The following is a 21851-nucleotide window of genomic DNA, read 5'->3' on the forward strand; positions in this document are numbered from 1 at the left end:
CTTTCATCTGTGAAGAGCACAGGGCGCCAGTGGCGAATTTGCCAATCTTGGTGTTCTCTGGCAAATGCCAAACGTCCTGCGCGGTGTTGGGCTGTAAGCACAACCCCCACCTGTGGACGTCAGGCCCTCATACCACCCTCATGGAGTCTGTTTTCTGACCGTTTGAGCAGACACATGCACATTTGTGGCCTGCTGGAGGTCATTTTGCAGGGCGCTGGCAGTGCACCTCCTTGCACAAAGGCAGAGGTAGCGGTCCTGCTGCTGGGTTGTTGCCCTCCTACGGCCTCCTCCACGTCTCCTGATGTACTGGCCTGTCTCCTGATAGCGCCTCCATGCTCTGGACACTACGCTGACAGACACAGCAAACCTTTTTGCCACAGCTCGCATTGATGTGCCATCCTGGATGAACTGCACTACCTGAGCCACTTGTGTGGGTTGTAGACTCCGTCTCATGCTACCACTAGAGTGAAAGCACCGCCAGCATTCAAAAGTGACCAAAACATCAGCCAGGAAGCATAGGAACTGAGAAGTGGTCTGTGGTCACCACCTGCAGAACCATTCCTTTATTGGGGGTGTCTTGCTAATTGCCAATAATTTCCACCTTTTGTCTATTCCATTTGCACAACAGCATGTGAAATTTGTCAATCAGTGTTGCTTCCTAAGAGGACAGTTTGATTTCACAGAAGTGTGATTGACTTGGAGTTACATTGTGTTTAAGTGTTCCCTTTATTTTTTTGAGCAGTGTAGTATGCTTTCTAACAAATATATCTACATGTATTTCAGGATGTGTATCCCTGGAAACAATCATAATTCATGTACACAAGTTTTGAAAACAATGCTTGTTCAAAAAAAAGTGGCCTCTTGGCACAACTTATGTAAATTGAGGTAAGTGGGTGCTGGTAGGTCAAAGTTTAATTCATGGAAAAGGGGTGTGGTATACTGTATCTTAAATGTATGCCTACATTCAGATAAAGATCTCTCAGTTCAATATCACTTACCCTTCCATTTGTTGACCAGCTGTCTGGGTTGTTTCGATGTTCCAATTTGTAGGCAAGTTCTCTGCATTTGAGGTTACAGCCCATGAAACTGGTCTGAAGATTCTTGATATGTTTAGCTAACTTTTTTTTGTCAATGAACCCCTTCAATGTCATTGTCTGTTTTCATCACTTGTTGCTGCTCGAATGGATATCTTCCCTTCATGGGGAATGATGATGATGATGTCTGCTTTGAAACAATAAAAATGCACTATCTGGAGTTCATATGCATGACACGTTGCAAAAATACTGCATAAAACGGACTAAATTATAGTAATTTGTATGGGGGTATGGTGGCCATTGGCTCAACTTACCCCAAGGCAAACAAGTTGACTATATCACCCACACAGAAATAGTTTATCAAGATTGGTGTGGAATAATTTGACTGGCCTGCACAGAGCACTGACCTCAACCTCATCGAACTCCTTTGGGATGAATTGGAACGCCAACTGCGAGCTGGGCCTAATCGCCCAACATCAGTGCCCGACCTTACTAATGCTCTTGTGACTGAATGGAAGCAAGTTCCCACAGCAATGTTCCAACATCTAGTGGAAAGCCTTCCCAGAAGAGTGGAGGCTGTTATAGCAGCAAAGGGGGGACCAACCCCATATTAATGCCCATGAGTTTGTAATGAGATGTTTGATGAGCAGGTGTCCACATACTTTTGGTCATGTAGTGTATGTTGACACCGTGTTGGTTTAGTCTGTGCTTTGGACACATTCAGGATCTCTAGTTTTGTGGTCCTAAATGTTTATTGCTACACATTGGGCTGCCTTTCAATGCAGTCTTTGGCAATCCTCACTATGATATCCTATATGAATGATATTTAAGAAATAAGGCACAAGGGTGTGTGGTATATGGCCAATATAGCACTGCTAAGGGCTGTTCTTAATCACGACGCCTAAGAACAGTGGTGGTTCGAGCCCTGAATGCTGATTAGCTGACAGCCGTGGTATATCAGACTGAATACCACGGGTATGACAAAACATGTCTTGTTACTGCTCTAATTATGTTGGTAATCAGTTTATAATAGAAATAAGGCACCTTGAGGGTTTGTGGTATATGGCCAATATACCACTGCTAAGGGCTGTATCCAGGCACTCCGCATTGCGTTGTGCATAAGAACAGCCCTTAGGCATGGTATATTGGCCATATACCACACTCCCACATGCCTTATTGCTTAATTATAACATACTATGCCCTTTACAGGCGCTATAGTACAGCACCTATAATGGCAACATAATGGTACATGATTGTTCTGTTTGACCTTTTTACCTAGGATTGAAATGTACTGGATGTCTAAGGGACTTAGCATTACCTATCAAAAAGACATTCTGGCCAAAAAAATGCCATTCCAGCATAAAGAAAACTGATCATAATACAAAGACAAATTGTACCTATTTCTCTTGAAATCACTTCCTTTCCAAAGATTTAGAAGATAAGAGCTGTGTTTTTCTTTGTCTGTCTGTCTGTCTGTGTTTAAACTTTGTCTCTGTTCTGATATGAGAACACCTTGCTCCGGTAGGTAGGACATAAGAGGCCTCCTCGCTGCAGTTTCCATGGGGACCCAACAGCCACTCTACTCTTCAAAAGCGGGCGAGCAGAGCAGAGGTAGCGGGCCCTTTGTGTTGGAGAGGGAGAGAGCAGAACAACACTGGCCAGATGAAAGCATTGCCATCCTTAAACCCAATCATAATTTAGTCATCAGTACAGGAGGATATAGTCAAAATAAAGAGGTAGATGGATGGGAGAGATAGACAGAGAGAAAGGAGAAATAGAGGGAGGGAGAGTGGAGTTCGTAGGTCAAGGAACGAGAGAGGGAGAGAGTGCTGTTAGATGCAAAAAAATTGAGGGGATATGGATAGACATGGTCTTGTTCTTAACGTTGACAGTACCTTATTTGCAATGTCAATCTCGTATCCACTTAGATTGAAAGGTTTGTTGTGTCTTTCCTGGAGGAAGATGACAAATAATATTACAACGTCACTAACCAGGACATTGTACTCCACAAATATATGTAATCAATATGGGACAAATTAGCATTTCTACTTTATTTGGAAAATTAACATGTATTTTGAGTATCCGATTGAAGCAACAAATACCATTCAATGTTAGTAGTGTTCGTGCTACATGTTATATAATTGTGTTAAATGCCATGGTGTCCTTGAGGTTATCATACTATATTTATCTATTTGTATATCCCATTTGAGAAGGCATTTATACATTATGGTATTACAGCTATAAAACGTGTCCAACTATAAGTCCCTCTCTGCTTCCTCCTGCATCTCTACCAAAGGCAGCTAGGCCCAATTGCTGACTGCCATAATTGACTCTCCTCTCAGAACAAAATAAAAGAGAGGAGAGTTTGCTGGGACAAATAGCATTTAGCAAGAGTTCACATGCAGCTCTATGTAGGTCATACACAATATGGCGTCTGCAAGTTTACAGCTGGGGCTCATAGAGCCATTATCCCACAACAATGCTCCGGAGAGGAACATATTTTAGCCCATTAGCCCGGGCAGGGCCCCCTCCTCCTTCATTAGAGAAGGATTTTTTAAAAACAAGCCTAGACAATAAGCACATAGAAAGGGTACAGGGGGGCTCTGAGTGACCGAGGGAGGGGAGGTTGCATGTTTAGGCGAGAGAGCCCACGATAATTACTGTGTTTCTCTCTCTGGCCTGAAAGAGACTAATGTTTCTCTTTCTGTAGGGTCAGCACAATGGACGCTGGGTAGCTTCAAGCACCGCTAGCTTTGCCCCATTAGGGAAAAAAATATGCTCCGTTCTCTCCCTGCTCATCCCCCTTTCCCCCACCCCTCCACTCAGATTTGTCATTAGAGAAATGTCTTTATGACCTTTGTTGGAGGATTTTCAGTTTGATATGTGACCCCTGCTGCTGTCACCTGCCTTCGTCATTAAATTAGTATTATATTGGTTTTGCCGCAACTGTAGGTTAATTTGTGTGATGTTGGGGAATGGGTATGAAACAGGGTTGGAGTAATTTAAAAGGACTTTAAATGTTCAGTTACAAAAAAGCTATGTTATTTTCATGCAAAACACAGTGGGACAATGAGACATAGGGATGCAGAATAAATTAGGCACAGATGTAGTAACTGAAAGGTTTGTCAACTCACCAAAAGTTTCTCAATAATTATTACTACACACACTTGTGTAATATCATGTTGTTTCCATCCATGTTGAGATTATAATTACACCAGAATTATCATGTTGGTAGTATCATACTATTGTATTATTACTTATAGAATCAATTATAAATCCCATGTTATTGCAAAATTGACAACTCTCTACAGTAATTTCTCTGAACTGATCTGGGGGAAATGAATGGTTGAGAATCAGGACACCCTTTCTCCAGAATGCATGGCCAACTCACACAAGTTGGAAGAAACGGAACATTTAATGAAGGAACTATCAGTTCTATCCGGTGAACGTTTTCTCTGACGGACCAGAAAATTATATATTTGTGAACAGAATCAGGTGAGTCAAGACTTATTAATTATTCTTTCGACACCGAGTTTGTGGGTATTTATCTTCTTTTTTTTCCGAACAATGATATTAACAAATATAGATAAATATTTGCGCGTGTAGCTAGATGGTTTTACCGCTAGAATCGAAATTACATTGTTCAAGGATGGGAGGCTAGTTGACGTTGTTAGCTAGCTTGCTAACTAGATGATGGACATTCACAACTGCTAGCCGTTTATCTCGCTAGTTTGGTAGGAAAGCTTTACTAAGTATTATGTCAAAGACTAATGTTAGAAGTGAACCAATATTCGGTGTTAGCTTGGAACTAGCTAGCTAACTATGTTAGTGAATCACTGAACCAGGATGTAGCTGGTCTGGATGTATATGTAAAACGATAACTAACTAAGCAGCTTGCTAGGATAGCTGCATTGCATGCTGCACTGTTGTCAGAAGTTATAAGCAAGGCACCTGTCTTGACAGCGCTGTCCCCTTGTATTGATCAAGGAATTGTTAATTACACCAGAGCCACTCCTTCAGTTAGTTACCTCATTCATGTCAAATGAATAGATAATATACAAATGTGTAGACTACATGCACACACACACACACCTGTCCTAGCTACTGCAATGAGGGAAGTTATGATGCCTGCTGTGTGAGAGGGCTATAAATAGACAGTCAGTGAGGAGGGACAGTGTGCTTCTGTGTCACACCTGCTAGTCTGCTGAGTAAGGTGAGGACACACAGTCGTGACTGCTGCTCCTTGCTGCTGGTGGTGCTGCTTGACTCAGACAGTCATGCACTAGGTCACTCAGACATTCATGCACTAGGTGGCTGCCCTCCTTGATCCATCCACCTCATCCCTCCCTCCACCTCCACCTCATCCCCTCTTCACCACACCCCCTCACATAGGGCTGGGTGACATGGCCTAAAAAGAATATCTAGATTTTTTCCCCCAGACTTATGGGGGATTCCGGATAGTATACACTACCTGACCATATGTCCGATTCTCTTCGACCAAGCCTCAAATGCAAATAGCGAGTTGAAACCGCTTGTCAGAGAGGAAGAAGTGATCTCTCATCTTTGTTGTGAGTGGCAGGAGGCGTGGCTTGGTGTGTGTGTGTGTGTGTGTGTGTGTGTGTGTGTGTGTGTGTGTGTGTGTGTGTGTGTGTGTGTAAATGGGAAGCTGCACAGCACAGAAGGCGCGAAGTAGACAAGACCAAAAAGATATGAAAACAAGCAGACAATCACATTTTTTAAATTAAACTTGATTGTTGCGCTACAGGCATTTGGAATATCGTGCTAAAACATTAATTTTATATATGGCCCGGCACTTATCTCACCCCCTTACCTCACCCCCACCTCAGCCCCTCACCTCCCTCCAACTCACCCCTCTCCTCTCCTAACCGCCTCTCCTCACATCACCCCCCTTTCCCAGTGAAGTGCTGCCTGTATGCCATCCAGGGATAGGCTAGTGGTGATGTTCTCTAAATAATTCATGTCTGGAAGAAAGTGAAAGACCCAGAGCTGGGAGGGAGCAATGGGCCTGTCAGTGACAAAGAGAGAGAGATAGCGAGGGATGAGGAAGAGAACAATTGCAACAAACCCTGGAAGTGAGAGGCTAAACTGTCTGGCCAGAAGGAAGGGAACCCCGCCCCAACCAGGTTAGTCCAAGCCTGAGGCACAGGTTAGCTGTCTGTGTGTTAGACTAGGCTATTCCATTTACTCCCTCTACCCGGGTTGATCCGAACAGCCGAGGGTCTGTGTGTTAGACTAGGCTATTCCATTTACTCCCTCTACCCGGGTTGATCCAAACAGCCGAGGGTCTATGTGTTAGACTAGGCTATTCCATTTACTCCCTCTACCCGGGTTGATCCGAACAGCCGAGGGGGCATCCGGTGGTTGAGAGTAGCTGATTGATTGTAGGTAATTGTCTTTGATTTACAAAAGGTTTATGAGCTAAGATTGTTGGAAGTGTTTGTAAACTGTTATCTGTCAACTGGATAATGGCTATGTTGTTTGATGAGATCAGGAAATGTTAAGCTTGCTAAGCCTTGTTCATTGCTAAACATATCTGATCTTCACCCTGTTCAGTGTTTTCTTACGTTCTAGTAATCAACCCTGACATGCTTCCTTTTTCTGTTCCCTTTTCTGTCCCATGACACAGTGAAACCTCACATTGTGCCCTTTTGATGGCATCATCATCATCCAATGTGGAGGAGGAGCATTCTTCTTTGTTACACACATCCTCATGTGGATTCATGTGAGAGCTGACTCACACAGACACAGAGAGAGAGCCATCAGCCTGTGTAAGAAAAGCAGTGCCACCCCAAAACTCTGTCATAAACTCAATAAGAGTTTCTCTAGCTAGTGGATTAACAGAGCTGTGTTAACGAGGAATTGTTTTCCTGGAAGAAGCCTACTGCCCTCGAGGAACACGGCTTCCCTCTGGGGCTCAGACTGCAGATGCTTCAGCTGCGAGGTCCAGAGCCGCTTGGATCGTCCCCTGCCCAGAGAACCACCCAGCCCCATAGAGAACCACCCAGCCCCATAGAGAACCACCCAGCCCCATAGAGAACCACCCAGCCCCATAGAGAACCACCACCCCGCCTGCCCTAACAGCCTCCACACGGGGCCAAGCCGAGGAGCACCATGGAGGAGGTGGAGGACATTAGCCCTGCCCTGGAGGCCACCGAGGACTTTCTACACTGCCTGGACGGAGGTAGAGGCCAGGGAGGGGAGGGGGTCCGGCAGCCCAGGCAGCACCACCCCAAGCTGCAGGAGATGTCTGTAGCCCTGGGGAAGCTGAGCTCTAGCGGGGTGTGGGGCCTGCTGGCTGGGGAGCAGGGGACCGAGGTGTCCCCGCGTAACGTGGCCTGGGCTGACCAGCCCTCAGCCTTCAGCGTGCTGGCTCTGAGGCAGGGGAAAAGGAGCCGTGCTCGTTCCACTAATGACCTGGCCGCCCACACCAAAGACACCAACAACACCTCCTCTAACGCCGCCTTTAAGAAAGGCCACAACCGCTCGCGGTCTGATGTTAATTACCGGCCGTCCTACACGGACAACGCTAACGGCCTGCCTGCTGTGGACAAGAACACGCTGAAGAACATGGCTCTCAACGACCAGAGAGAAGAAGGTAAGGCAGGAAGGAGACAGTGTGTCCTTCTTTGGTTAGCTGATAAGGACATACTGCCTATTTATTATTGGTTGATACTCAAATCAATGTCAGTGTCTATGAGCTTCAAACAAATCTTCAAAATGTTTGCTAAATAGGCTATCATGACATGTACTTAGTAGAGCTGGGACGATAAACCGGAAATTATGGACGCCGACCATGCCGATAATTTATCGCATTTTACTGATAATGTTTATTACGATAAGTAGCCTAGACTAGAGAAAGGTGAAGTTTTAAATGGAATAAGTGTGCTAATACGGGTGATTGTTAAAGAGACAATTGATGGCTACAACCCTCAAACTAGTAGGAGTAGTTTAAAGGATAATTAAACACAAACTGTAGTTCACATTGTTGAGTTTGAGTTTATTTTTACAGGGACAGTGCACATTAATCAACGTTTCAGTAAAAGTGCCGGTTTTAGCCAGCCGGCTAATTTTCAACCGCAGTCCCTGGGCAGGTTATTAAAAACAATTACAATATAGACATAAGCAACATAGAACAAGACATAGCATACTGACATAGCAACATAGGACAAGCAAGACGTAGCATACAGACAGAGCAACATAGAACAAAAAGCAGTAAGACAAAATTCATAAAAGCAACGAAGTGTTTCCACACCTCACAAGTTACAGACAACAGACATGGAAAGCGGCAACACACAGCTAGGGATTATGTTCACAAATCTGATTGACCTTTAGCCATGTCTTCAAGCATTTTGTGAAAGTGTGATATGTGGTGCAGTTATGTGTGTCTGATGGCAGTGTATTCCAGACATGGGAAGCTCTCACAGAGAAAGCGGATTTACTAAAGGTGCTTTTCCTTAGGGGAACTATACAGTCACCTCTCATGGCAGACCTTGTAGATCTGCTGCCATATGTTTGGGTTTTCTGTTTAACAAAAATACTGAGTGGAGGGGGAGCCAGGCCATTTGGGATCTTGAATACAAGACATGCGTCGGTGTATTGCACAAGATTTTCCCAACTCAGGAGCTCATGCTTTCTGAGGATGTGACAGTGATGATGGCTATTGGGCTTCCTATCAAGCACTTTGAGAGCCTGTTTGTAGACAGACTGAATAGGTCTTACTGTTGTACAGCAAGCTTGGGCCCAACTAGTCAAGCAGTATGTTAAGTGGAGGAGCATCATAGATTTGAAGTACAGTTTTGCTACCTCTGTAGTCAAACAATTTCGTATAAATCGGAAATTAGCTAGGTTGAATTTGGTTATTTGAATTACCCTTTTCACATGCTTTTTAAAAGAGAGGTTGGAATCAAGTATGATGCCAAGGTACTTAAAATCAGATACCACCTGGAGCTTCTCCCCTGACACATAGACATCTGGCTCAGTAGCATCTGTTGCCCTCTTTGTGAAGAACATGCAAACAGTTTTTTTCACATTGAGATGCAAACACGAGTCACTGAGCCACTTTGTAACCTGGACCATTACAGTAGTGAGTTCTTGTGCAGCTTGTTGTTTGCTCTTTGCATGCACATATATCACTGTATCATCTGCATACATTTGAACTTCAGACCCAGTACAGACAGAAGGCAGATCATTAATGTACAGGCTGAACAGGAGGGGCCCCAGTATTGACCCTTGGGGCACACCCACATCATAGCTAAGAGTGGGCGACAGCTCATTGCTCACTCTGACACACTGAGTTCTGCCTTCAAGGTATGATTTCATCCATCTCAAGGCATCGGGGGAAAAGTTGAACTTGGACAATTTTGTGATGAGAATCTCATGGTTAACAGTATCAAAAGCCTTCCTTAGGTCCAGAAACACAGCCCCAACAACGCCCCCTTTGTCCATCTTGGACTTCACATTTTCCAGAAGAAAGCAGTTGGCCGTTTCTGTGGAGTGTTTCGCTCTGAAGCCAAACTGCATGGAATGTAATGTGAAGGGGCTGTTGTTGAGGTGGGCAATCAGTTGTTCTGCTACACACTTTTCAACAACCTTTGACACCACAGGTAGTATACTAATGGGCCTGTAGTTACTCACGTCAGCAGGGTCGCCTGATTTAAAGATGGCCGTTATTATGGCCGACTTCCATACCCTTGGAAACACCCCGAGACCAATAGATGTGTTGGTGACCTTAGTAATGGGGCCAATGAGTGACTCTTTGTAGTTTTTAAGAAAGGTAGAGTCCATCCCAAACACATCTTTGGCTTTAGAGTTCTTTAGTGAGCTAATCACCTTGTCCACCTTTGACTCAGAAACCTCCCTTATGATGAAGACAGGTTGAGCATCATTTACTAGCACTGAGCCCAAGAAACCAGTGGAAGGGTTCTGTGTCAGTACCCTGACAGAGTCAATAAAGTAGGAATTGAAGGCTATTGCTATTTCGACTGCATCCTGTGTTAGATTGTTATTCACCATGATTTCTAGTCTTTTTGCAGTGTTACTATGGTCTTTCCCTGTTAACTTTTTTAGATTCTCCCAGATCAGTTTAGAATTTCCCTTTGCTTCACCAATTATGTTAATAAAAAAGTTTGCCTTGGCCTGTCTGATTTCTTTCATCACCTTATTTCTCAACATGGTAAACCTACGTCTGTCATGCTCTAATTTGGATCTTAGGGCTATTTTTAGATTATAATCTCGTTCCTTCATCAATTTCCAGATTTCTCCATTTAGCCAAGGAAGAGTGCTCTTTTGGCCAGGTTTGGATTTGATTTTCTTTAGGAAACCATTTAATGTAGTCTGGATTGTGGATAGAAAAACTTGACTATCAGCTTCCACGTCTGCATAGGACAAGAGATCATTCCAGTTAATTCCCTTAATTGCGTTTTCAAAATAGCTTAATTCACTCTTAGGTATTCTTAGTTGATCAGGCTTTCTAACAGTAGAGAGGTTAAACCTGCTCTTAGACAGCTTTCTGGCTATGAGTGTCAGATTATGATCAGATAGCCCAGTAACCATATTGAATGATTTAGTCACTCTCTCTGGTTTATTACTGAACACCAAATCAATCTGTGTTTTAGAGCAACAAGTCACCCTGGTTGGCCCTTTAACTAGCTGTGTAAGGTCAAAGGTATTAGTGATCCGTTTGAGGGTTTTCCTACAACACTTGTCTTCATAATTAATGTTAAAATCTCCCATTAAGATGACCTCTTTCCCAAAATCACATTCCCTAAGCATGTTATTAAACTGATCAAAAAACACACTTTTGTGGAAGGTGGCCTATACATTCCAATGAGGGTAAAAGACATTTGGGGAGACAGTGTAATGTTTAGGCCAATACATTCTAGTTCATTATCACATGACCACTCAATTTGTTTACATCGGATATGTTCTTTAATGTAAATCATCACACCCCCTCCTCTTCCTTCAGTCCTGTCTCTCCTGAAAACATTGTAGCCAGGCACAATCAAAGCAGCAGATGGAGAGTTTTTATGGAGCCATGTCTCTGAGAGGCAGAGAAAGTCAAGGTTGGAGTCTGTGAGTAGATGTTGAATTTGATCACTTTTTGGAATGACACTACGAATGTTCAAGTGCCCCCCTAGTAGTCCCTTGGGCTTAGCTCGTGGGTCCCAGATGACTCGAGAGTGATTGACACATTGAAAAAAGTTAAATTTTCTGTGTTTTCTGACGGCTGGGTTTAGGCCGTTTTGTTTCGTTTTGATTAGGGACAGTTCGGTAGCGCAATTAACAACCCCTCCCGCCTGCACTGGAAGCGGGGAACTAATTAAAACAGCTTGCGTACCAGAAGCAGAGTCAGGGATCGCATATAGCGACTTTGGTATGTTTGAAGAGTCAAAATCTATCCTGGAGCCGGGTGAGTCGAGAGAAACCATAGGACCATAGCACTCACCCACTTCCACAGCGGCGACGATCAGTGGACGAGGCCATCCACCGCTTTCCACTCCGGTGCGTATCGCTGGCTCGGTGATGTTGGGCCCAGGATTGAGTTGCACATCCCCGGAGAGCAGGAGGGTAGTGAACAGGTAGTTTAACAGTTTCCGATAAATGTTGGACTTGTGTTTGTTGCGCCAAAGCGGTTCAGTAGAATAAGGAGCGAGGTAGACTTGGCCATTATTCAGAACATTATGGTATGCTGTGTACTGTCCGCTCCCGTGGAACGGTGAACCAATGTGTTTGGTGTTAATATTCTCCGGTAGTAGACTGATTGTGTCATCCCAGCAAGGACACACTGAGATTATCAGTAGAGCAGCTACATAACTGACAGTCATGGCAACGTACTGGAGATAAAACACATAATTGCGCTTTAACTCTTTGCATGAGTTACTTAGCTGGGGTCGGTGTACACCTGATGGTTTAGATAAAATTACAGCATTCGAATGAGAAGTTATAAACATATAGTTCTATTCATAGTTTTCACATCAACTCAGGTAATTTATCGCCCAGTTTTAGTACTTAGGTTATCATGACACTTAGATTAAGCCTGGGACTAGCTTCCACTTCCACGTTATGAAGATGATTTCAGTGTCCTACAGAAAACAATTGTGCCTAGGCTGTACTGCCGCGGCCAGCATTTTATTCTGATGGAACTGAGCTTCCACTGCAGTGGCCAGTCAGGATGTGGTGAATAATACCAACCTCCCTGACGCATTGTTTAGTCTGCCTGTTTGTGTTTGTTTAGGGATGTGAATGTGAAAGATCTTCACCAAAGACCATAATAGGATGTCATTCTGTCACCAAACAGACCCAAATAAGGAGAAAGAGAGTGTCCCAATTATCCCTCATATTAGGAAGGATTAGCATTTGACTGAAAAGGCCTTAGTTGGCTCTGGGCAGGGAGGAGGGATGGATAGTTATGCTACACAAGAGGACAGTAAAAGCATGGGCTGCATTCAACAGCACTTTGCATCAGAATACATACTGCTCTTTGCCAGTCGTTATGGTTGGCAATGCTTTTATACACTGTAGCCTAGTTGAATCCTCTCATGCCCTGTAACATATTTCCATGACATTTGATGACGTGTGTAGGTAGGCCTAGGCTAGGGCCCATCTCTTCTTAGGACAAACCTCAGCATATCTGTTTAATTGCTAAGAGAGTGAACCATGACATCCCCACTACCTTGAATAACATGGGGGTCCACTGCAGTTAATGTTTTCACATTGGATGCAACAGGGAAAGGAGGCTTTGGAGCTACTGGCATGCAAGAATGCTTTCACTCTGTCTCACTGGTAGCTGTTCCCCCATAACGAGCCCAGCCCACACACTGCTGCTGAGTCCCGGTGGGGTGACATATACTGATTTCCTCAGCAACACACATGCTAATGTTGATGGATCAGTTGATTTCGGCATGCGAGAGCGAGCGGGCGTCACTGAGCCTTCAGCTGTCAGTGTTCTAGTGCTGTAGAGGTTTTACTTCATTTACCACTCTACTCAGTAAGGTTTTATATTGTCCTCTTAAGACATTTGACCAGACATGTACCTCAGGGATTTGAATGTATAGCCTAGCTTTATTAGCTGTTAATTGGTCTTTCCATTGGTTCATTCATCTAATGAATCTCTGTTATTTTGGCTTTTGATTTAATTAGGGACGCCACAGAATTAAATACAACACTTAATATATGTATCTTTAAAATATATATATATATATATATATATATATTTCACCTTTATTTAACCAGGTAAGCTAGTTGAGAACAAGTTCTCCTTCACAACTGCGTCCTGGCCCAAGATGAAGCAAAGCAGTGCGACAAAAAAACAACACAGAGTTACACATGAGATAAACAAAAGTACAGTCAATAACACAATAGAAAAGTCTATATACAGTGTGTGCAAATTGAGTAAGGAGGTAAGGCAATAAATAGGCCATAGTAGCGAGGTAATTACAATTGAGCAAATTAACATTGAAGTGATAGATGTGCAGATGATGGTGTGCAAGTAGAAATACTGTGTTAACATAGTTAGTTAACTAACTCTATGTTAGGGATGTTTACTTTATTCCTGACCTCTTTGGGTCTGTCTGTCATGGTGTCCAGGAATCACCAGGGGGTCCAACATCTGCTTCTTTAAAGGCCAAAGTTATAAAATGGCACTTGTTGTTATGATTGGCTGTCCCAGTCGTTGGTCTGTCTGGGTGTGGCAGTCAGTCAGTACAGTAAGATAATTGCTAGAGCAGTCCCTATCTGCCCTTTATGTCTTTGGCAGGTTTAGCTAAGTGAGCTGACCTAACCAGTTCTCCCTATTCCCGGTACAAACCTCCCCCCAAATTACACCCTGGCCCCTGCTACAGTGTTTATCGTCACATCCCTGTTTAAGCCCTACACTGAACTGTTTAAGCCTTTCACGTGCATACATTTATTTTGTCCCCCTACACCAAACACGATCACGACACACAGGTTAAAATATCAAAACAAACTCTGAACCAATTACATTAATTTGGGGACAGGAAGGAAAAGCATTAAACATGTATGGCAATTTAGCTAGTTGCTAGCTAATTTGTCCTATTTAGCTAGCTTGCTGTTGCTAGTTAATTTGTCCTGGGATATAAATCATAATATTCCATCCCTAACTATAACATTTTCCGACAAGATAAAACGGCCAAAGGGGGGCGGTGTTGCAATCTACTGCAGAGATAGCCTGCAGAGTTCTGTCTTACTATCCAGGTCTGTACCCAAACAATTCGAGCTTCTACTTTTAAAAATCCACCTTTCCAGAAACAAGTCTCTCACTGTTGCCGCTTGCTATAGACCACCCTCTGCCCCCAGCTGTGCTCTGAACACCATATGTGAACTGATTGCCCCCCCATCTATCTTCAGAGCTCGTGCTGCTAGGTGACCTAAACTGGGACATGCTTAACACCCCGGCCATCCTACAATCTAAGCTTGATGCCCTCAATCTCACACAAATTATCAATGAACCTACCAGGTACAGCCCCAAAGCCGTAAACACTGGCACCCTCATAGATATCATCCTAACCAACTTGCCCTCCAAATACACCTCTGCTATTTTCAACCAAGATCTCAGCAATCACTGCCTCATTGCCTGCATCCGTAATGGGTCTGCGGTCAAACGACCACCCCTCATCACTGTCAAACGCTCCCTAAAACACTTCAGTGAGCAGGCCTTTCTAATCAACCTGGCCCGGGTATCCTGGAAGGATATTGACCTCATTCCGTCAGTAGAGGATGCCTGGTTATTCTTCAAAAGTGCCTTCCTCACCATCTTAAATAAGCATGCCCCATTCAAAAAATGTAGCTCTTGGTTCTCTCCAGACCTGACTGCCCTAGACCAGCACAAAAACATCCTGTGACGTTCTGCATTATCATCGAATAGCCCTCGTGATATGCAACTTTTCAGGGAAGTTAGGAACCAATATACACAGGCAGTTAGGAAAGCTAAGGCTAGCTTTTTCAAGCAGAAATTTGCATCCTGTAGCACAAACTCAAAAAAGTTCTGGGACACTGTGAAGTCCAAGGAGAGTGAGAGCACCACCTCCCAGTTGCCCATGGCACTGAGGCTAGGAAATACTGTCACCACCGATAAATCCACTATAATTCAGAATTTCAATAAGCATTTTTCTACGGCTGGCCATGCTTTCCACCTGGCTACCCCTACCCCGATCAACAGCCCTGTACCCCACACAGCAACTCGCCCAAGCCTCCCCCATTTCTCCTTCTCCCAAATCCAGATAGCTGATGTTCTGAAAGAGCGGCAAAATCTGGACCCCTACAAATCAGCCAGGCTAGACAATCTGGACCCTCTCTTTCTAAAATGATCTGCCGAAATTGTTACAACCCCTATTACTAGCCTGTTCAACCTCTCTTTCGTGTCGTCTGAGATTCCCAAAGATTGGAAAGCTGCCGCGGTCATCCCCCTCTTCAAAGGGGGAGACACTCTAGACCCAAACTGCTACAGACCTATATCTATTCTACCCTGCCTTTCTAAGGTCTTCGAAAGCCAAGTTAACAAACAGATTACCGACCATTTCGAATCCAACCGCACCTTCTCCGCTATGCAATCTGGTTTCAGAGCTGGTCATGGGTACACCCCAGCCATGCTCAAGGTCCTAAACGATATCATAACTGCCATCGATAAGAGACAGTACTGTGCAGCCGTATTCATCGTCCTGGCCAATGCTTTCGACTCTGTCAATCACCATATTCTTATCGGCAGACTCAACAGGCTTGGTTTCTCAAATGATTGCCTCGCCTGGTTCACCAACTACTTCTCTGATAGAGTTCAGTGTGTCAAATCGGAGGGCCTGTTGTCTGGACTTCTGGCAGTCTCTATGGGGGTGCCACAGGGTTCAATTCTCGGGCTGACTCTCTTCTCTGTGTACATCAATGATGTCGCTCTTGCTAGTGATGATTCTCTGATCCACCTCTACGCAGACGACACCATTCTGTATACTTCTGGCCCTTCTTTGGACACTGTGTTAACAACCCTCCAGATGAGCTTCGATGCCATACAACTCTCCTTCCGTGGCCTCCAACTGCTCTTAAATGCAAGTAAAACTAAATGCATGCTCTTCAACCGATCGCTGCCCGCACCTGCTCGCCCGTCCAGCATCACTACTCTGGACGGTTCTGACTTAGAATATGTGGACAACTACAAATACCTAGGTGTCTGGTTAGACTGTAAACTCCTTCCAGACTCACGTTAACCTCTACCGAGTACCTAACCCGGATTCGGGAGCACCCCCCCCCCCCCCCCCCCCCACACACTGATTAGCATCGCTAGCATAGCGTCACAATTAAATAGTAGCATCTAAATATCATTAAATCACAAGTCCAAGACACCCAATGAAAGACACAGATCTTGTGAATAAAGCCACCATTTCAGATTTTTAAAATGTTTTACAGGGAAGACACAATATGTAAATCTATAGCTAAACACGTTAGCAAAAGACACCATTTTTTTACTCCAACAGTTTTTTCCTGCGTCAGTAGCTATCACTAATTCGACTAAATGAAAATATATATAGCCACTAACCAACAAACAAATTCATAAGATGACAGTCTGATAACATATTTATGGTATAGCATAGTTTTTTTTTTTAAATGTGCATTTTTCAGGTATAAATCACAGTTCTACATTGCAGCTGCAATCTGATATAGTGCTGATGCAGCCAGAACAATTACAGAGACCAACTTCATATAACTAATTACTTGTCTTAAAACATTTCAGAAAAAATACACAGCGTACAGATATTGAAAGCCCAACATCTGGTGAATCCAAACAATATTTCAGATTTATTAAATGTTTTATAGCGAAAACAAAATGTAGCGCTAAATTAGCATAGCCACGCCAGCCAGAACCAGCTGTGCGCGCCCGACCAGTTCACATGCACGACAGATATATGAAATAACATCGTAAATTGGGTCTTACTATTGCTGATCTTTCATCAGAATGTTGATAAAGGTGTCCTTAGTCCTGATGAGTCGTTCAATCCATTCACAATGGCAACTTTCCCTCTTCATTTAGCATAGGTACTGGTCGACTAGCACGGTTCTGTCCAAAGTTAAAAAACTCACAGAACGGAACACGGCAAAACTCCCGAAAAAATTCAAATAATCTGATTAAACTATATTGAAAAAACATACATTAAGATGATATGGTCACATGTATCAAACAAACTTCGAGACGGAGATAGTTTTCATCCGTAACGGCAGCATAACAAAAGACAATTGCACCTCTAAAACGCGCGTTTCAGAAAACCGGAAGTTGTCGGTCACGCTAAAGAAATAGGTCTTATTTCACGTCAGTACAAGATAAACAAAAAATTTCTCCTCTGACGTCTTCCTGACACCCAGAGGAAGACGAATGAAGTGTGTTTCGGGTCATAGGTGGCGTGACCATATATAGGCAGAGCGTTGAAGCGAGCATACACATCTTGCAATCTTCTTCTTGCTCAGGGAAAGTGCTGTCAAATGACTTGTGTTTCACTCAGAGACAAAATTGAAACGGTTTTAGAAACCATAGCTTGTTTTCTATCCAATGGTATATGGTTATATGCATATAGTAACAGCAATAATTGAATAAGAGGCAGTTTAATCTGTAGAGGAAATTATGCTAATGCGAAAACAGCACCCCCTGTATTCTCAAGAAGTTAAGCATCTCCAATAGAGGTCGACCGATTATGATTTTTCAACACGATACCAATTATTGGAGGACAAAAAAAGCCAAAACCGATTAATCGGCCGATTTTAAAATAAAAGTATTTGTAATAATGACAATTACAACAATACTGAATGGACACTTATTTTAACTTAATCAATGTAGCCTCAAATAAATAATGAAACATGTTCAATTTGGTTTAAATAATAAGGCATAAACAAAGTGTTGGAGAAGAAAGTAAAAGTGCAATATGTGCCATGTAAGAAAGCTAATGTTTAAGTTCCTTGCTCGAACATGAGAACATATGAAAGCTGGTGGTTCCTTTTAACATGAGTCTTCAATATTCCCAGGTAAGAAGTTTTAGGTTGTAGTTATTACAGGAATTATAGGACTATTTCTCTCTATACCATTTGTATTTCATATACCTTTGACTATTGGATGTTCTTATAGGCACTTTAGTATTGCCAGTGTAACAGTATAGCTTCCGTACCTCTCCTCGCCCCTACCTGGGCTCGAACAAGGAACACATCGACAACAGCCACCCTCGAAGCAGCGTTACCCATGCAGAGCAAGGGGAACAACTACTCCAAGTCTCAGAGCGAGTGAAGTTTGAAATGCTATTAGCGCGCACCCCGCTAACTAGCTAGCCATTTCACATCGTTACACCAGCCTAATCTCGGGAGTTGATAGGCTTGAAGTCATTCAAACAGCAGAGCTGCTGGCAAAACGCAAGAAAGTGCTGTTTGAATGAATGCTTATGAGCCTGCTGGTGCCTACCATCGCTCAGTCAGACTGCTCTATCAAATCATAGACTTATTTATAACATAATAACACACAGAAATGTGAGCCTTAGGTCATTAATATGGTCGAATCCGGAAACTATCATCTCGAAAACAAGATGTTTATCCTTTCAGTATTTTATCTAACGGGTGGCATCCATCAGTCTAAATATTTCTGTTACATTGCACAACCTTCAATGTTATGTCATGATTACGTAAAATTCTGGCAAATTGGTTCGCAACGAGCCAGGCGGCCCAAACTGACTCTGCGTGCAATGAACGCAAGAGAAGTGAAACAATTTCACCTGGTTAATATTTCCTGCTAACCTGGATTTCTTTTAGCTAAGTTTAATGCTAGCTAGCAACTTACCTTGGCTTCGTACTGCATTCGCGTAACAGGCAGGCTCCTCGTGAGGCAGGTGGTTAGAGCGTTGGACTAGTTAATCGTAAGGTTGCAAGATTGAATCCCTGAGCTGACAAGGTAAAAATCTGTCGTTCTGTCCCTGAACAAGGCAGTTAACCCACCTTTCCTAGGCCGTCATTGAAAATAGGAATGTGTTCTTAACTGACTTGCCTAGTTAAATAAAGATTAAATAAAGTTGTAAAAAATATATATATATATATTATAATTATAATCGGCAAAATCGGCTTCCAAAATTACCAATTTCCGATTGTTATGAAAACTTGAAATCGGCCCTAATTAATCGTCCATTCCGATTAATCGGTCGACCTCTAATCTCCAATCCAAAATTTAAATCTAGAATCGGCTTCCTATTTCGCAACAAAGCATCCTTCACTCATGCTGCCAAACATACCCTGGTAAAACTGACCATCCTACCAATCCTCGACTTCGGCGATGTCATTTACAAAATAGCCTCCAACACTCTACTCAACAAATTGGATGCAGTCTATCACAGTGCCATCCGTTTTGTCACCAAAGCCTCATATACTACCCACCACTACGACTGTATGCTCTCGTTGGCTGGCCCTCGCTTCATACTCGTCGCTAAACCCACTGGCTCCAGGTCATCTACAAGTCTTTGCTAGGTAAAGCCCCGCCTTATCTCAGCTCACTGGTCACCATAGCAGCACCCACCCATAGTACACGCTCCAGCAGGTATATCTCACTGGTCACCCCCAAAGCCAATTCCTACTTTGGCTGCCTTCCAGTCTTCTGCTGCCATGGAACGACTGGAACGAACTGCAAAAATCACTGAAGCTGGAGACGCATATCTCCCTCACTAGCTTTAAGCACCAGCTGTCAGAGCAGCTCACAGATCACTGCACCTGTACATAGCCCATCTGTAAATAGCCCATCCAACTACCTCATCCCCATACTGTGTTAATTTATTTATCTTGCTCCTTTAAACCCCAGTATCTCTACTTGCACATTCATCTTCTGCTCATCTACCATTCCAGTGTTTAATTGCTATATTGTAATTACTTCGCCACCATGGCCTATTTATTGCCTTACCTCCCTTTTTACCTCATTTGCACACACTGTATATAGACTTTTTCTACTGTATTATTGACTGTATGTTTGTTTTATTCCATGTGTAACTCTGTGTTGTTGTATGTGTCGAACTGCTTTGCTTTATCTTGGTCGGGTCGCAGTTGTAAAGAAGAACTTGTTCTCAACTAGCCTACCTGGTTAAATAAAGGTGAAATTAAAAAATGTATAAAAATAAAACATTGAGTTGTTATTTTACATGAAATGCACAAGGTCTTCTACTCCGCCAATTAATCCACACATAAAACGGTCAACCGAATCATTTCTAGTCATCTCTCCTCCTTCCAGGCTTTTTCATCTTTGAACTTATATGGTGATTGGCATCTTAACTTTCATAGTATTACCATGATGACCGGCAACACAGTTCGTCTTTCAATCACCCATTGGTATAACCAATGAAGAGAAGGCACGTTCGCGAGAAGTGTTTGTGCAATAATTGAATAACATGGATTTCTACACGCGAGCGGTGTAGTCAGGGTATTGCGCGCGAGCGTTGCAAAATAAATTTAGAAATCCATGTTATTCAATTATTGCACCCACACTGCGCGCGAGCGTCTGTGATGCCAAGGGCTAAAATAGAAGTCCTTTCTATATCTGACGCAGATCGCGCTGCAAGTCCTGCCTCTCCCATCTCCCCATCTCCTCAAGGTCAGTGGCGGTAAAAGGTAGCTGCTTCCCGGCTGAAACAGTTCGGAAGAGTTCGTGCATATATTATGATGACATTGTGTGACGTTTTTGTGCCTTTTGGACTTCGATGAGGGTTGTTCGGGCACACAATGTGAGGCAATTTCGGAGGCAATTTCGGAGCCAAACTCTACTCCCCTTCGTCGGTGATTGGGCAACAGTAGGGATTCTTCCATCGTCTTTTTTTGTCATTCAACGAGAGACAACTCGTTTTAATGCACATTTTTCATTGAGAAATACTGCACCAAACATCTTACTTAGATGTAAAATTCCACGACTAAGATCTCTGCAAAAATGTCTGAATTTTGAGGAAGCTTATAATAGCTACGGCGTCTCAAAATGGACAAACAGTACTATTAGTGCTTTTTTCTTCTTGTTTTTCATGCAAAGGTCTTTTAAGGGAGTATGCGAGCACACTCGTTCGGTTCACCTAGCCGAGTTGGGCTAGCCGCCAGCTGAACTGAAGCATGCTGACGCCTTTAGTGGGATTACATCTCTGGGTGGACTGATATCCTAGTTCTGCGTTTTGACAGCAGGGTTGAGGCAATTGGGGCTGAGGCTGTGTGGCGTAACGTTAGCTTGTTTATGTCTCACAGCGTTACCGGAGCATGATGTCACGACACACGGCGGAGGTGTAATTGAACAGAGCCGCATACACACACACACACACACACACACACACACACACACACACACACACACACACACACACACACACGCTGACACACTAATTCTGCTCCAAACTCCCCTGAGCGCGTTGACTGCCGATCGGAGGCTGAATACCAATTGAGTTTCCACTGCATCTACATATTTATTAGTCCCTAAAGAGAGTTTAGTTTAGCATGCAAGTGTAAAACTCAGTGACACCTTGTCTGTCAATGATTTTGTGCAGTAAGATGGATGGGACTCATGGTTCTCCCCAGGATTTTTTTTAACAAGGTGGTTCTGCTGAGTACGCTGGAGGGGGGAGTCCTGGAGGGGGGGTTTGACACCTCTAACAGCCTTATATGATACCAAATTAATAAAAGAAAATGATTTGGGGAGAACCCTGGAACACCCCACCACCCTTATTTACCTCCGTTATTAAAAAAGCAGGAAGGAAAAGGAACTAGGGGGGGCAGGGGACCGTTGTCCATTTAACCACATTTAGCCTTGTT

The 21851-nt window shown here is 43.4% G+C and overlaps 1 protein-coding gene across 1 annotated transcript in view; it reads left to right on the forward strand.

Moving 5' to 3' along the window:
• The first annotated feature begins 4393 nt into the window (after positions 1 to 4393).
• The window catches only part of LOC129816634 (pleckstrin homology domain-containing family M member 3-like), an 87997-nt gene continuing 70539 nt past the window's right edge, over positions 4394 to 21851 (forward strand). Inside the window, exons 1-2 of the mRNA XM_055871362.1 lie at positions 4394 to 4529; positions 6682 to 7650. Coding sequence (XP_055727337.1) covers positions 7167 to 7650 — 484 coding nt within the window. The 5' untranslated portion in view covers positions 4394 to 4529; positions 6682 to 7166. The remainder of the gene's footprint in view (positions 4530 to 6681; positions 7651 to 21851) is intronic.

This window comes from Salvelinus fontinalis, chromosome 19 (assembly GCF_029448725.1).
Source record: "Salvelinus fontinalis isolate EN_2023a chromosome 19, ASM2944872v1, whole genome shotgun sequence".
In the NCBI taxonomy this organism is placed as follows: domain Eukaryota; kingdom Metazoa; phylum Chordata; class Actinopteri; order Salmoniformes; family Salmonidae; genus Salvelinus; species Salvelinus fontinalis.